The following is a 17905-nucleotide window of genomic DNA, read 5'->3' as shown; positions in this document are numbered from 1 at the left end:
GCTTGGAGGCTAGGTTCCTGAACTCCGAAGGTTAAGCAGTGTCCTAGCATTACTCTCTCACCCAAGAAAAACATGAGGGGCTTCTCTCTCAGCATGTGCTATTTCCACAAAGGCTACTTATGCAGATGCATTGCAGGTATTTTCTAGCAAGAGTGTCTTCCTTGGCAGTGCTCCCCACATAGCTACCAAGAACATTCAGCAGGGGGCCAGGACCATGCTTTGCTTGTTTGACTCTGCTTCCCATAAGAGAAACACATATGCTAGTCTTTTTAACTTACTCATACATAAAAACAAAGCACATATATATACTCTGAAAATAAAGAAAACAACCTTTTAGATTGAGAAGGGAACTTGAAGAAAACACATTGTTTTTTCATTCCAATTGCTTTTTTGTGTTTGATGATGAAGCCTTCTCTATGAGCCAGTCTGAGGCACCTTCAGTGTCAATGAGCTGCAAAAGCTGCTCCCAGCTGGCCAAGGCTTCTATGTTGCTCAACTTAGATCTTACTCCCAAAGCTAGATGATACACTCCCTGGAGACAGACTATTTCCAATTCGATTACTTTCATTGCAAACCCACACATACAGCATAGCTAGCAGCTGCCCCAGGAGACTTTAGGTCTGTGACTCACAGCTTGCCACTGAGCACAGGCAGGTGAAAGGCCCACAGCCTCCTACCCAGGCCTTGGTTACCTCTACGATCATCTTGACTGTAGGCAATGTTGTTGCAATGTTCTGTGGATGTGGAGGTCGCACGGTGATTGGCACGCAGCCTGCATACAGGCAACCATAAAACGCAGCAATAAGGTCTATTCCTACACAAGAGGAAAGCAGAAACACTCTCATGAAGCCAATCACATTGCTTAATGACCACCACTGTTCTTTCTCAGTGAAAGTTCTAGTCTGGGAAAAGTCAGACAGTTAAGGAAACAGGCCTTTAATGAACTCCCTCCTCTGTGCCTTTTGGAAAGTCTCAGGAATTACTTTCTTGTGGCTTGTTCTTTAAGACACAAGATGCTGAGACAGCTTAGACGTTTCATTTATATGTCACTTCTCTGGATAACTATTCAATGGTATGATTATGTCTAGGCACTGAAAACTTTACAACTACCAATAATATGAACTACCTTAGTAGCTTAATCAAATGTAGATATAAAAGTTTGGGTAAGTATTGCTTTAAGTCTCTAAAGCAGTGTTAACATGTAGCTTAGGCCCTGTGAGTGGGAATAACTAGAGGCAAATGAGCCTGGTGAGAATCTAAACAGATACAGAGAACATACTAGGCAGTAATCCAGCAACTCTGCAAGTATAGTTGGGGGCAGCAAAGTGCCTCCTTCCATAGATGTCCTTGCTACCTCTCGGAGTCAGGTCTGATCCTACTGTTTTACCTGGAGGGTAGACTAATGCGACATGGTCTCCATCCTGCAGGTGGCCCCTTTCCATCAGCATCACAGCTATCTTCTCTGCACGCTTGTGAAGCTGAACACATGTCAAGGAGTTGGCTATTGTTCCCTGAGCATCATAAGAAGAGGTGGTTAGGGAGATCTTCACCATAACAGATTATGCATCATATAATCCATTTACACAAAATTCTAAGGTCAATGGGTTTTGATATAGTCATAGTTTTTTTTTTGTTTGTTTGTTTTTGTTTTTTCGAGACAGGGTTTCTCTGTGTAGTTTTGGTGCCTGTCCTAGACCTCACTCTGTAAGCCAGGCTGGCCTTGAACTCACAGAGATCCGCCTGCCTCTGCCTCCCAAGTGTTGGGATTAAAGGCGTGCACCGCCGCCGCCGCCGCCGCCGCCGCCGCCGCCGCCGCCACCACCACCACCGCCCAGCCTTGATACAGTCACAGTTTTGAACCATAATTATAATGGTCATATTTATAATGTTTTCATCATTTTATCCTACTATATCAAAAGAAAACTGACAGTCCCTCCTCAAAAGCCAGCAACTGTCAATAGCTCTCTAGGTAGTTTAAGTACATGTTCATGTAGATTTTTTTTTTTTTTTTTTTTTTTTTGGTTTTTCGAGACAGGGTTTCTCTGTGTAGCTTTGCGCCTTTCCTGGAACTCACTTGGTAGCCCAGGCTGGCCTCGAACTCACAAAGATCCGCCTGCCTCTGCCTCCCGAGTGCTGGGATTAAAGGCGTGCGCCACCAACGCCCGGCCGTTCATGTAGATTTTTTAAAATATGTTAAAACAAAAAGAAAATATCTTTAGGCTAAAAATACCTTGAAAAAGGATTACTAGGAAACATTAGTACAGGATAGGAACTGAGAAATACCAAAAAGTGTGTCATTCATTATTTCCATTGTGAAGAAAGAATGAATAAATTATAACTGGGCATGCAGGTATATGCCTACAGTCCCAGCACTTGGGAAACTGAAGCAGGGGGATCCAGAGTTAGAGGCCAGTCTAGACTATTCAGCAACTTTGAAAACATCCTGTACTGCTTGTAGTAACCTGTCTCAAAATAAATAAGTGTGTGTTTGTATTTGTGTGTGTGGGGGGGGGGGCAGGTAAACCCTCTTCCACAAATTACATTCAACTAATTTAAAAAAATTCCTGATACAATGTATAGTTCATTTGCATCAATCACAGGTGTAAAGACTACTGTCTACAGCTACTCTAAAATAGGCCCTTTCAAAGCATTTGACAATTCTGACTAGCAGTTTACGGGGTGAGAAAGACTAGGGAAGCTGAAAGTGAAAAGTGATCATGAACAATCTCAGGCTAAGTGTATCATATTAAAATAAGTAGTTTGAAAGAAGGATGCTGGAGCTTGCGGGACTCATAGGAAAACAGTGAGCTTTAAGACTAGGTACTGAAACTCACAAAAGAAAGATATGTATGAAAGCAAGATCCTAAAGGAGCTGATAGAAGGAGTTACCATGTGGATGGGAGTGCAAGAGAATATTTTATGATGCATTAAGATACATACACCAGTACCTCATATTTAGCAAAAACATGCACAGTGAGCCCTATGAGGCCAAGTTGTTGTCTGATAACTGACACAAGGAAAGGCAGGGTAAGTGTGGAACCACCCAGGTCAGCCAAATCAGTCTTCAGACATCCACTGATGCTGTGGCCAGTGTTTTAGATAGAAGAGATGCTTGGCTTGCAGGTCTCTAAATTGATCCTTCTCCTCCCACACATTTTTCTTTGCATCACAGGAAAATTAAAATAAGAAAACAGAAACTGGTATGTAAAGTAGACTGGTGAGAAAGAAAGCAGAATGCAGCAAAGATGCTGAGTAGGAGCAGGTGTAAGTGTATGAGATGGCATGAGTCTAAGAAATACAGACAAAAAGTTATAATTTGGTGCCTTCAAGATTAAGCATTTCTCTGAGCATTTATTCATGGACATGTCTGTCAGCATGAGTCAAAACACACATCTAACTGGACTTAAGGCTAATTGAGCTCTTCAAAGGGGCTATGGGGAAAAATGAACAGCATAGCTGATGGTAAGTCTCCTCATCAAACCCATTCCTGACATTGGAGTATGGCAGTTTCTTTATAAGGAAAAGCAGCATACCTATGGTCATACACAGGGGATGAGCCTCATGGCATACTGGCAATATGTTTCAGAAGAGAGCTCACAGAATTAGTGTGTCCATATGTTCCTATTGAGAACATCTGCCTGTTATGGGGGAGTCCCTTACCATCCTACTGTTATGCTATGCCTATCTCTACCTAAGATAACTACAATTTCTCTAATCAATTTTCTTCCACTATCAGAGGAGCTAAAGTGGATCCCTACTATAGTTTGGATGTGGTGTGAGTTTTCTCCAAAGTACAATGGATTAAAATTTAATCCCAGTGTGAAATATTAAGACACTAGAAACTTATTAAGACTACGGTGTTTAGAGGTAAAGCTTTGGAGGCAGAAAGTAGGATTATTACATGATGTCATTAGAATGGAACCTCCATGGTTGAATCATGGTGGGTTTTTGACAAGAGGAAGAGACCAGCATACAGATATTCACAGTTCTATTCTCCTCCTGTCACATGACACTCTGTATTGCCTCAGGATTCTGTCAGCAAGAAAGCCATCATAAGATGTGACCTCTCAAATTTGCATTCCCAGAACTGTAAGCCAACAAAGGCATTTTAAAATAAAATGAATCTGCTGAAGAGATTTTATTATAGCAACAAGAAGTGGACCAATACAACCACTTATCAATAACCTGTGTGGAAGACAAAGCCCACTATTTGCCCCCTCCCTTTCTGTGGTTCTGAGATTTGAGAAGTTTGGATGACTCACAACCAGCAGTCAATAACTTCTTAGAAAATACACTTTAATTCTAATTCCTGAAAATTCATACCTACAGGCTTTTAACAAAATGTGAAGTTTAATCTACACGCTGTCTTTTATCTTTGATGAAGTTCTGGAACATTTTCCAAAATACTCTGCCATTTTCTGAGGCATAATAATAAAATAATTAACCCACCACACTCTGTGATAATGGCTTAGGAGAGAAATATACTTTATGGAATTAGGATCTGGAGCCAAAATGTATAGAGACTTGAAATTCATCAGTATTACCCTCAAGTCCCTTCAGAAGCTGCTAAATTGAAAAGAGGTAGATTATCATGCAGTAGGACTGCCATCATTTTTTGTTCCTTAGCTGGGGCTATGTGATGAGGTGATCACCAAATGGGTAATTCTCTTGCTTGGAAAGAACCACATTCTTTGAAGAAAAAACATGAAGAATAAACAGTCTTCACCTGAACATTGGAATCCTTCACTGGGCCATTAGAGATGTGATATGTGTTGAGACGCCTCTTTCCCTTATCTGAAGAGTAACTCATTGTAGGCTTGCAGCATGAATGTCAATAATGTTATGAGAGATTATTCTATTTCTTGCTTTTCCTCCTTCCCAGATTGCAAGGTTGAATGTGACATGGCTCTACCATATAGTGGGTATACAATGTGACACAAGCACACTGACACTTGCCCTTTAATAGTCTTGTGTGTTTGTGTTCGTGTATGGGAGGGTACATGTTTGTGTTTATCCACATGGAATTAAGAGGGTAACCTTAGATGTAGTTTATCTCTAAGGTGCTGTTCACCCCCACCCTTTTTGAGAAGAGGTCTCTCAGTGTCCTTGAACCTAGGGATCCACCTGTCTCTCCTTTCCCAAGGCTGGGATTATAAGCACTTCATCTTTTTTCGCCCTTGTATATCTCAGGACTTGAACTCATGTCCTCATGCTTACAAGGTAAGCACTTTACTGACTGAGCTCTTTCTTCAGCCACTCTTCAGTTAGGAGATTTTAATACAATCTTCTAATACAAGAGAAATACTAACAGTTTACAGTGACATGTTTTGTTTTTCCAAGCACTACTTGTTAAGAACAGACGTTCCAAGTGAGTGTTTCCATGAAGCATTAGTCATTCAGCCTCAGGTAACAGCCATTATTTCCCAACATCCTCACCAACATTCATGGAAAAAAAAATTATTTCTACTCTAAAATCACTGGATAAAAAACAGATTTCTAGGTAAAGTTATTCAATCAAGTTAGAACTGTCTTCTAATATAATTCTTGGAGAGTTTTCATTAGCAGGATGATGATGCCGAGACATCCAGGGGTCAGGCTCCATTCTAAACACAACAAACTTCATTGCCACTGACTGTGAACTTGACACTGTTTTAAAATTTTATTTTAACAACTAAAACAATTAAGGAATGAAGTAGAAAGCCAAAGAAAACTCACGTTTTGAAATTATAAAGAAAATACTCCAAATAAAGAAACAAAACAAAAAAATTAAATGAGTTGGCTAGAGTTCCTGATAAAAACAAAAAAGGATATTCTGCATGTTTTGAGAGGGAAAGTTAATATGTATTATTTCAACCTTCAGTCTTGCATACCTCATACCTGATTACGACAATTGCCATGGAAGCAAGTACTTGAATAGATACCAAAGGCTACAATGAGAACTAACCTTTACACTCTGAAGTCATGTGTTTCAATCATCTTAAAATACCCATAACCCAAGAAAGAGAGTAAAAAAGAGTCAAATTCATAATTATTAAAAATACTTTGCACAACAAGGCAGCATGAGTTGTAGAAAGCACTGGAAAAGCTGCAGGTGACACATGATGCATGATGGTCCCCTAGACATAGCACAAGAAATTCGTTATGAAAATGAATTCCCATATATCTTTGTATTCTTTTTAATGCTGCATTTAGAAAACATGACTACACATGTGGCCTATGATGTTTTTCTGTTGGACTGAACAAGACAATGATTGAAGTGGAAATTGTACTGTAGTGACCATGAGCTACTGTTGCTGCTATGTCCCAGGTTGAGCACTTTTAAGTTGCTCCATATATATATAGAGGATACAGCTGCTTGACTTTTAACCTTCTGAAGACACTGTAACCCTTCAGACATCTCAGAATAAAACTGCACACAGGTCATGGGAGAGTTAGGAATGGGTCACATATAAAAGGAGAAGGCACTGTTGGCCCATACTTTTTGCATGTTAAGCAAAAGTAAATTTATTCATGGTTTTGTCCTCTACAGCTAACTTTCTGTATCTAATTTTCTGCTATTTTTGTTAAAATGACTTTAAAGCATGTGAGTTATTTTCTAGTAAACACTTTACTATAGATTCAATGTTTTTGTTACAGTAAATGACTGTAATCGCAGAGCTCAAGGACCTGGATAATGTACACAAGGTCACACAGATTGGATGTCAAGCCTCGTACTCTAATGTCACTCCAAGGAGGTATCTGAAGTATCTTCCACATAGTTAGACACAAGCAGGACAATACAGTTTTCACTAGTCTGTCCATCAAGTTTGGATCTTCATGTCCACAAGAATCCACTTTCTCGTGAGCTTAGATTTAGATGTCCACAAAGTTTGAACAGGTATTTATTCATCTTATCAAAATGGGAGCAAGGTATTAGGCAATGTTAAAAGGGGGTTGTTTAAAGTGATTCAGATCTAACTTGTTCTCTAAATGTTGACAGTTTGTACAGGATGCAATCACCATGGCAGTGCTAGGGAAGTTAAGGAAAGGGAGAAAGTTATACTCATCAAAAGATTTTAGAAGGTACCACGCCCAGTTAAAAGGAGGTAAGTTACAATTAAGACCATACATGCTAGACATCACTTGGGAGGCAATATTCGAAGAGGGAGAGCCATGGAAGAAGCTATGGACAAAGGAAAGTCAAGAGGAGCTTACAGGAAAAAAACTATATGGAGAGAGCCAGGAGAATCCAGGAAGAAGGAAGATTAAAGGGAAATGAAAGTATCACAGATGTGAAGGAAGATGAAAATGGACAGTTGTGTGAAGTAAGAGCAGTCGTGTCTATATCTATAGGCTGAAGATGAATTCAGATAAAAAATAGAAGTCTGGGACCAGAGAGATGGCTCAGCAGGTAAAGGTACATGCTGATAAGACTGAAGATCTGAGTTTAATATCCAGGATCCACATGATAGAAAAAGAGAAAACTGATTCGCACAAGTTGTCCTCTGACTTCCAGAAGCATAATGTTTCACACATGCACCCATGCAAGTACACAGAAAAACAAATAAAAATGTAATGAAACTGAAATAAAGAAAAAAGGGGGGAAAGGGGAGTCATTTTAGATGCATGGATATGTGGTCACTGAATTCTCAAAGTTTAGACTCTGACCAAATGGCCATATGCAGGAGGAGGACCATGGGCTGTGAACACAGGGTACCCCCTCAGAGGAGAGGCATGACATTAAACATTAGAGAACAGGGGGACAATAGGGAAATGCTCTTCCTTGTCTCCAACGACTCCCCCTGGATAAGGTCTTGAGCAGATGTAGTATATGATGATCCATCATGGCCAATGCCACAAAGGGTAATTTCAAGCTGAGAAGGACCTTTATGACAAAATAAGGTGAAAGATGTTCAAGCACATATATTCAGAGGGATGCAAATGACACATAAACACCCTGATAACTAGAAAGCAAAACTTTGATAATTAGGAATCCTAAACAGCTGCAGATTTACAGACTTGCAGATATCTGTACCCACCAAGAAGTCCTAGATCATGGTCTATTTATCAAGCTTTAGTTCCACAGTATAAATAAAAGCCAAAAAAAAAAAAACACCCAAAACAACAACAACAAAAAACAAAACTAGATCTTTGCATATAACTTTTATTGTTAATATTTCCTCCTATATTTAACTTCTAACTTCTAAGTGCTTTTAAGGATGAAGAGTTTGATTTCCTAATGTGAATTTAAATAGAAAATTTATAAAGTACTAATGGTTTTCAAACTCCATAGAGCCTGCAACTAACACATATTTATACGTAAACAAAGTAGCTTTTAAAAAAGAATAAGAATATAACTATCTCTTATGACTGCATTAGTTCTCTACTGCAGATATCATTAATGCCTCAGTTTTGGGTGGGAAATATTGAGGAGGAAGTAAGAGCACTGAGAAGTGTGCTTTTATTGCTTTGCTCTCTGCTTCTTGACTGCTGATGCAGTGTGATTTGCTGTCCTAAGCTCCAGACGCTGTGACTTTCTTCACAGTGGTGAACTGCAACCTCTGAGCAGAAATAAATCCTTTTCCCCATATGTTGGTTTTGTTAGAGTATTTTACCATAGAAACAGGAAAAAGAAGTCTTTGGGAGTAATATAAAGGAGGTGACCTCCCAGGAAAAAGTTCAGACTATTAAAAGAAGCAATTAGGAAATATGAGCTCTGGAGCTCTGGAGCCTACCCGACAATTGAGCAATGTGTAGAGCAGGTGGTCCGGGGTGGTCTGTGCTCTCCATTGTAAGACCTCTGAGAGGAACAGGAACTGGAATGACACAAGGATGTTAGAATCATGCCACTGGAGTCTGTACTAGGCAATATCAATATTTAAGCAAAAATAAATTGTGTAAGTACATGCTTTCCTCCATAGAAGCATAAGGACACATTCACATTTAAGAAAAAGTCAAACGAATATATCATCAACAGAATGAACAAATACTTGGCTTTTCCCCTGCAGCTACTTAGAATTCAATGCAACTCAGCCTGACTCAGCCTGATAGCTCCAAGGACTGCTATAGTACCCTTGGTTAGGCAAGTTCCATACAAGTCAGCCCAAGTAAGACGAGAGCTATCACCCTTATAGGTAAGATCAGCCAGAAGAGGCAATGTTGATTTCTGTGATGTTCAGAAAAAGAATATAATCTAGCTAACTTTAAAAAACTTCTATTAAATATGTGATTGTAGAATGCCAATTCTCTGGTGGTATTAAACTGCATTGCAAATTACATAAATTATTAAATGCATCTTATTGATTTAGTCTGTAATAAAAAGGACAGCCCCATTTCACATGAACATACAGGAAATATATATATACCACCCTAACACCTTTTATTAATAGAAATGTACTAAATGAGGGGAGTGTGATGGTAAGTTCTTTTAATGAACAAATTGCTCTACATTATTACACTGGCAATATTTAAATAATTTTGTCACATTCCTTAATAGGCCATACTGAATAGGTCTACCTTTGGGCTGTGGGAAACAGGGAGTCCTAAGCATTGTCAGAAATGAAGTATGATAATGTGATTCAGAAATAGATAAGCAAGTTATGTGCTTTGCTGCATCAGTGAGGAGGAGCTAGATATTTGCTCTTTAAGCTGCAGTAAGGAGATTAACTGTTAAACCCCCAAAGACAAAAACTATGCACCAAGGCCACCATGAGGCAGTGTGGGCTTGACATCAGGGCTGGCAGGGGATACTTAAAAACAAATAATGAAGATGAATGCTTCCTAACATTTGCCTCAGTCCTGCCCATGTTCATGATATCATTTCTTCATTTCTGTGCTATGATGAAATTTCCTAAAGCCTCATGTGCCCTGTGACATTCTCCCCTCTAAGACTATGAATCTCCACTGTGAAATAGGGTAGTATCATTAAAGATGGGAAATCAGTAATAGATATGGAACTGACATAGTAAGAACTCAGGATAGTCACTCTGTGATTCTAAAGTTAACACAGCTCTAGAGTCAAGGGAATAATGTGAGCTCTGACCTCGGTTCTCACCTTCCGGGCCTGGTCATTGTCCTCTATCTGACCCAGGTCTCTGCCACTAGCCTGGGCAATCCTCTTCCCAGACACCAGGTTTCCCACCATCACAGAGGCAGGGCCAATTTCTGGGAAAAAAGAGAAGAATAACCTTAAAGACATAAGTGAAATTCTTTTCAACAGGACTCTTAGCCAATTAATAAATAATTAACCTAGGGAAGACATTTTGAAAGACCCAGCTTTGAATCGCTCTTATTTTAAAAGATAGCAAAGAAATCATTGTGTTTCTGATGGCCAAAATGAACAAACCTGAATGAGGTTACATAGGAGTGATATTTTCAACACATAGAGAACTCGTTAGCACTCCGTGGCTAATGCTTCTATTTTCTAGCATTAACAACAGGTGATGATGCACATTCAGATGTGATTGTAAGAGTAGTACAGAGGATAATTACAGGATATAAAAACCAGGGTGCACTTCACTGAGAAAGACTTCTGGATTATACCTCTTCTTGTTTTCTGGTATTAGGACTTATAAAGAGGGTTGACTTAAACTAAGTAAATTATAACACATTTACCTCTTGGGATAGATTCAGAGAATACTCATGAAGGGACATGATAATCACTTATTCATAGATTTTACTGACCAGTGAGGTCTGAGATTTTCCATCAGGTCTACAATGAGATGTAGAAGAGTAAACCCAGAAGCCACTATAAAATGAAAGTTTCTTTTTACTCCACTGTTACAAACTCAATGAACATTCTTTCTCTAGATTAAGACAGCAGTTTGAAAGAGACACATCAGACATGTTTCTGATACCTTCACTTTTTTAATTATAAAAGAAGGGTGTTTCTTTTAAAAATATTTTGTGTAAAATTTTTTATTACTTTATTTACTTGTGCACGTATAGTACATGCACTCATGCCATGGTATGAGTGTAGAGGCTAGAGTACAACTTGCTAGAGTCAGTTCTCTCCTTCCATCATGTGGGTCCTGGGGGAATCGAAATCAGGTTCAGGACTGGCATCAAGTACTTTACTCACTGAGCCATTTTGATGGTCCAGAAATTTCTTAACAAACTGTAGAAACTAAATTTTTTCACTGTTAGAAACCCTAACATGCTAATTACTCACATAGGTCATTAAATGCATACACACAAACCAAGGAATATATATTTAATAGGGAAAGGTTAGCCATCCTAGATTCCCCGCTGTGTGTGAGTGAAATGGGGGAGGTAGAGGAGAAGGGAGAGGAAAAAGTTATTTAATAAAAGAATTTCAGTATAAAGACTGAGATGATGGATTGGTGGGTAAAGTGCTTGCTATGCAAGTGTGAGTAGTGGAGTTCAACCTCCAAGAACCACTATCAAAAGTTAGGTGGCCCATCTGTAACCTCAGTGCACAGAAGGCAGATAAAGGGGCAGAGACAGCTTTGAACAAGCTGCCTAGATAGATTAGCTGAATCAACAAGCTCTGCATACAGCAAGAGCCCCTGCTTCCACCTATTAGGTGGAGAATGATTAAAGACATGTCACATCAAACCTTGAGCTTTCATAGACTGCACACACAAGTGTACCCATACATGTGAATGTGCATGCAAAACACACCACAAACAAACAGGAAAAAATTGCAGCAAAAAGTAACAAAGGCAGCATAATCAATTTGTATTTAATTTCTGGTCTCATGAAATTTAAGTTGGCAACTGGTTAAGTCAAATTGCTACTTAAATGTCTGATGTTTAAGTTCTATGTTTATCAATCAAGACACACGCATTATTTACTATACACGAAGAGCTGAGAGTGTCTTGCAGCTCAACCAGGAGATCATGGGGCATATAAAATAAAAAGATAAGATTCACTTCAATGGATAAAAGTGGCAGAAAACAAGATATAGAATAGGTCAGTTACCATGGCAACCACAATGCCCATTATTCTGACTTCCCCTTGAAAACCTTTTGGAATGCTGATTGAGATCATAAGGCACTTCAGTACCTGCTCATCCTTTAGCTGACTGTCCAAGTTGAGTACAGGGCCACTCAACCTTCTCTACAGACATGTAGTAGTCCATGCTGAATTTAGTTTGCCAGAAATACTCAGCTTGGAGAAAGTGGGGTGCTTTAAGGTGGGTTGAAATTGAGAGGAGATGAATCTGTGATAGACTTTGGGGATTCTAACTGCTGGTGCCTTTGGTATGAGGTTAGACTGTCTCAAATACTCAGCTTAAGCATTTACCAGTTTTCCCATAAGGTAACTGTGGGCAGACTAAATTTCTTTTCTTGGTTCTTCCCAAAGCACTATGAAAAAGAAATCTTTTTTCACATTTAACAAAACAACACTCAAATCTGGTAAAGTTCTGCTTGCTGGATGAATGGAGTGATGGCTGTGGGAGAAGTCCATTCATGAACTGCTTTATGCAAGAATATTAATCTCTCCTGGAGCTGAATCCTCACTCATTAGCCATTTACTTTCTACCTTTACTATTTGTTAATGATGTATCTTAATGTTCTCTCCTTGATGACTGAGGCCTGGCAAAGATTCTCTCTAATAGCTAACTTGAAACCCTGCTTAACTGGTTTAAAGGTGACCCCATTATGAGTTTGAGAATTCAAGCTAGGGATGTGAACAGTATTTTGAAGAGACATAAGGGTCTGCGCAAAGCCTTACTTTGGATGCCTTTGATCCTTTGATACCTGTGAACTCTTTCCTCACTAAGGTTTGCTTCTGCTTGTGTTCTCTAAAGGTGGAGTCTGGGACCTTATGCCACTTTCTCCTCACATACAGTTAAGCACTTAGTTTTTCCAAATGATGCTTGGAGACTCCAAGTTTTGTTGTTGCATTTCTTTATAAAATCTCTTGGCAGAAACTTATGATAGTCCTCCCTGTTGAAGTGAGGTAGGTATATATGAAATGCTCTTATAGAGAATTGCTGTCCCATAATCTGAAAGTATAAAATTGAGATACACCCTAAAAAGTGTGTACTTGAGATTCATGAATACTCTCCTATGTTTACATTCAGATTTGTGTATCTGCAAGCCAACAGGAATACCACCAGTATTCTTGAATTCCGACCAAACAATGCTTGACCAGTTGACACAAAGACAGTGTAAATCTCGTATCTGAGACACTAGCAAAACAATTCTGAAAGAGAAGCAACATCTTTCCCTTCTTGTGCTGGACCCTCTGCATGGGTCTGCTTAGTGTTCTTAGCTATTCTGATGGAACATCCTGAGGTAAGCTGTAACTGTGGACTTGTGTCTATTCTGGTAACTGTTGAAGAATTATTGCTAGTTTCTACAATAGCTGAAAGGTCTTTCAACACTTCTGTGCTCAGATTTTTAATAACATTATACACTACTATTAATTGTACAGATAACTTGCCCATAAAAAATTTTTGTTGTCTATGAATCTGTACTTTAAGGGTTCTATTTGCAGCTCATAGCAAAATCTTTCCTCATATTTGGCTACAGTCAATGTTTGGTCTGTTTGCTAGTAGCATATCAGTTCAGAATAATTTTAAATATTTTTTCAAAAGGGGCCTTTGGAATCATCTACTTTAATTCCCTTGCAATATATATAGAAAATGAGGTCCCAAGGCAATGTCCTCTAAAGCCATTACAGATCATCAGCAAATCTACAGAGTCATATTCAAGTGAGTCATAGGGCCTCAGCTTAGTTGCTATTTGGTATTTGCTGAAGGGATGGGGAGTAAGGGAAGATAGAAAGAGGATGAAAAAAATGACAGAGGAAAAGAGACAAGACATTTGTAAAGCCCTGGATTCTATTTGCAGAATGAAAGAAGGAAAAAAAAAAAGAATGTGTTTTGGAGACACAATTATATTACCAAACCTGCACACACATATATGTGTATATATGTATATACATACATACATACATACATATATATATATATATATATATATATATATATATAATTTCTTCCTTGAGTTAATGATCACATACAGCTTTATTGAGTAGGTACAGTATTAAAGTATTAAAACAACCATTTCCCTCTATAACTAATAAAAGCATGTTTCTTTGGGTGTCCTGCCCTTTGCTCCAGCTTCAGATCAAGGTCTTTTCCCATGGGTTGAATTTTCCCACCTACTTAGTTTCTTAAGATTGAACAGGTGAGGTCAGTCATTATGAAATCCTGTTATTTACTTGCAAATAATTATCTATCTATCTATCTATCTATCTATCTATCTATCTATCTATCTATCTATCTATCTATCTATAGCTATCCCAAGGCTTCATGTGGTATTGAACTGGCAGGCTTTGCTGTGGGAACTATTGCTAGTAGGGTCACTAGGGCCAGACCTTCCATTACTTAAGTTATCAAAATGATAGAAAAATGGTCTAGTCACCTTCAATTTGATACTGAAGACATGTTAGTGTGTACTGACAGAAACATGAAACCATAACACTATAGATGTAGGCATGTTGATGCCTACAAAGAGCAAGCACTACATCATTTCCAATGTTATTTATGTTCTTAGACAGTATGGATAAGAGAGGCTGGTTTCCATCCTTCTGTGATGTTCTCTGAAAGGCAGTGTGTAGATGGATTTCTAAATGGTCTTATTAAATAAGAAACATAGAGCCAAATACAGAGTTAAAGCCTAAGAGATCAGAGCAAGAGCCACAACTCCCTTTAGCTTACCATTTGCTGTTGTCCTTCCCCTGAGATTGAGACCTTGTTCCTGTGTGTCTTGCATTTTATTGCTTTCCTGTTCTGCCTTCTCATTGGCTCTAAGCCAAGCCACATTACTTCCTCATCACTGCTTGTCTGTACAGACCTCCTGGTCTCTATGGTTGGTACTGGGATTAAAGACTCAAGGGTCACCACGCTTGGCTGTGTCCTTGATCACACAGAGACTCTGCTTGCCATGTGATTGGATTAAGGGCGTGGGCTACCACCACCTGACTTCTATTCCTGGCTCGCTAATGACCTTGATCTCCAGGCAAACTTTATTTATTGACATACACTATAAAATCACATTTAGGCACAATTAAAATATCACCACAGCAGTGCTTCCTATCTTCTTGAAGTTTGCCTGTTAAAGCATTACTTATATGTATACAATTTGAAGAAGTGGATACTTTAGTCAGCTACTGACAAGACATAGCTTACAGAGTCCACTCAAGGCTATGTCAGACCATGCAGGGCTACTGGGCATACCTGGCTGCTTTTGCCTCGGTTTGGGTAAATTTGTGACACAGGTGTGTGGGCACATCAGGACATTGCAAGGGTGGAGAGAGCCCTCCAGGAAAAGCTGCTTTGTTTCTGACAAATGGATGCCACCAAGTGGAGTTTTGGGAAGGGTATTTGCTGGTACCAGGGCTAGGCAATAAACTCCAACTTGATGTATACTGTCAATTGCCTGAAAAATAAGAAAGACAGTCATATTAAAATAGGATCTATAAACTGAAAAGGTGCACAGTATATTTACTTAGGGTTTTTTTTTTGTTTGTGCATGGGGGTGTGAAACTGTGTGTATGTGTACATGTGCAAATGCATGTGAATACATGTGTGTAGAGGCCAGAGGACAACCTCTGGTGTTGGTTTTTAAGGGCTGCCTATTGTTCTTTTTTTTTTTTTTTTTTAAGAAAGAAAGGGTCTTTTACTGGCCCAGAATTTGACTAGGCTGCCTGGATGGTGGACCCCAAGGATCTGCCTGTCTCCGTCTTTCCATCAACAGGATCACAAGTACATACCACTGTGCCTGGCTTTTCTACATGGCGCCTGGGGATTGAACTCAGGTCCTTATACATGCACAGGAAGTACTTGACCCACTGAGCTACATCTCCTATCTTCTCCATTTTGAGTTTTTTGTTTATTTGTTTTGAGATACAGCCACACACTATAGCCCAGGTAATCCTCCTGCCTCAGCCTCTGAAATGCTGGAATTACAGGAATGAGTCACTGTAACTAGCCTCTCTGTAAATAACTGCATGCACAAAAAAGTCTTGTCTATACAAATGCCAATGAAGGAAAAATTAGTCACAAAAGAAAACTTCATTTTCTCCAATAGAGTCTTGTGGGTAGCTGTTCCAGCTTTGACCTTGAAGCACAGCCCCAGTGAGGCAGCTGGTAACTGCCACACCTACCTAGGACCTGCCCCTGGGGCATGGCTGGGACAGGAGCCCTTAAGACAGGAGATCCAGACATGCTGGCCTTCTTGGTTCCTCTTGATCCTGGATACTGGATGGCAGACAGAGTCAGAGTTCTCCAGAGAACCCCGCTGGACTGCAACTCACCTCTCCTGGATCCTGTAACCAACCCCTTTACTGGCTGTAAGTTACCCCTAAATAAACCTCCTTTTAACTACATGGAGTTGTCTTGTTAAATCCCCACATTAAGAGTCTTACTTGGTATATAAACAATACTTAAGGGCAAGGCCCCATGCCCGCAGTAGATAGCCAATACAAAATGAACTCACTGGTATGTTTGGAGGGTTTTGTCTCATGATGCTTTGCTGGGCATTTTTTCAATCATAAAGGTGTTTTGTTTATATATTATGCTTTCCAATTTTGTGTTTCTATGGGACTTCAGTGTGTACAACTGTGTGTATCTCTGTGTCTGTATGCATTTGTTATGCTTTTTCTTTTGTTTGCTTTTGTCCTAGTCGGCCTCTATCTCTGTCTCTGTCTGTCTCTCTGTGCATGTGTGTTTGTCTGTATGTTTAGTTGCCTGTTCGTTTTCTAATGAGAGAAAGAAAGGATGTGGATTTGGATGTGTAGGGAGGTAGGGATGATCTGAGAAGAGCTGTGAGAGGGAAAATCATGACCAGAATATATTGTATAAAAAAAAAAACTATTTTCAATAAAAATTAAATTATAAAGAAACCCCACTGTGTATTGTATATAATTTATATTATAAAATTATGCATGGTATGGACAGTACTCTGGGTGTATGAAACTCAAAGAAAAAGATGGTTTTCTCACTACAATAAAAAGGTTGCATAATGTCACATAGGGCTATTGGAAAACTATAATAATTAAAAAGAGGGTTTGGAGAAAAGAGCATATATTCTCATGACTGTAACAACACATGCTTGTTGTCCTCTAAGATAACTACTAAGAAGCAGTTTTGCAGTTCCTGACTTCTGCCCTTGATCTGTTCATCTTGTTTCTGGACACTATATAGAATTTCCAATCAGGTAGTTTCAACAACAGAATATGGTCATATGGGCAAAGGAATGGGTGACAAAGATTGAGCCACAATCCTACAGTGAATGAGAAGGACCTAATTAAAAGCTTTAATACACAGCCATACTACCTGGAGCACTCTGCTCATCCACTGAAAACTGTCTTCCTCTGTGGAGTCCGGCCTCTGCTCAGCCACAATCACTATCCTTTCATCATGAAGGACAGTCACGGAGAACACAGCTATCCTGCAGGAACAGAGGGAACCTGTGGTGAGCAGAGGAGAAAGACCTGCTTCCAAGGTGCCAGTAAGGACTTCGTAATCAAGGTTAATTTCGGTAAATTTCGGGATTCCTTCACAGATGCAGACTAGTCCCACACTGCTACACATGAGCTACTGTGAGAAAAGCATGGGGGTGAGGGGAAACAATGCACAATTAACACTAGGAGGCTGTTTGCCATCTCTTTAAGGTTTTGGGATAAGATTACTATACGGTCAAAAACAGCTACAAATGCAGCCCAACAGAAAATAGCCAACAAACTTACAATCTTGTGACTTTTTCTGTGTATAATTTTATAGCAGGGGGTAACTTCAATTGTGTAGTTGTCCAAAGACTGGCTATGACTGGAGAATGAATTTATGTATGATCAGCAGAATGTCCAGTATTCAGGGACCTGTATCAGTCTTTCTTGAGCTGGGAACTGTAAAGTAGTCCTTTCCTTAGCAGCAGAAAGTTTGTTTGCA

At 39.3% G+C, this 17905-nt stretch overlaps 1 protein-coding gene across 8 annotated transcripts in view; it reads right to left on the bottom strand.

Moving 5' to 3' along the window:
* Dip2c (disco interacting protein 2 homolog C) overlaps positions 1-17905 on the bottom strand; it is a 417859-nt gene that overhangs the window by 58844 nt on the left and 341110 nt on the right. For 5 of the 8 annotated variants that reach the window (XM_015998738.3, XM_015998740.3, XM_076572890.1 and 2 more), the window contains 6 exons: positions 17294-17408; positions 15194-15395; positions 10022-10143; positions 8715-8795; positions 1388-1511; positions 693-814 (listed from right to left, as the gene is read on the bottom strand). In XM_015998738.3, coding sequence (XP_015854224.1) covers positions 693-814; positions 1388-1511; positions 8715-8795; positions 10022-10143; positions 15194-15395; positions 17294-17408 — 766 coding nt within the window. The remainder of the gene's footprint in view (positions 1-692; positions 815-1387; positions 1512-8714; positions 8796-10021; positions 10144-15193; positions 15396-17293; positions 17409-17905) is intronic. The other 3 variants (XM_015998739.3, XM_015998741.3, XM_015998743.3) reach the window with 1 other exon arrangement.

Source organism: Peromyscus maniculatus, chromosome 5, assembly GCF_049852395.1.
Source record: "Peromyscus maniculatus bairdii isolate BWxNUB_F1_BW_parent chromosome 5, HU_Pman_BW_mat_3.1, whole genome shotgun sequence".
In the NCBI taxonomy this organism is placed as follows: Eukaryota; Metazoa; Chordata; class Mammalia; order Rodentia; family Cricetidae; genus Peromyscus; species Peromyscus maniculatus.
Note: the sequence above shows the minus strand (reverse complement) of the source record. Positions and strands in the feature narration are given on the sequence as shown.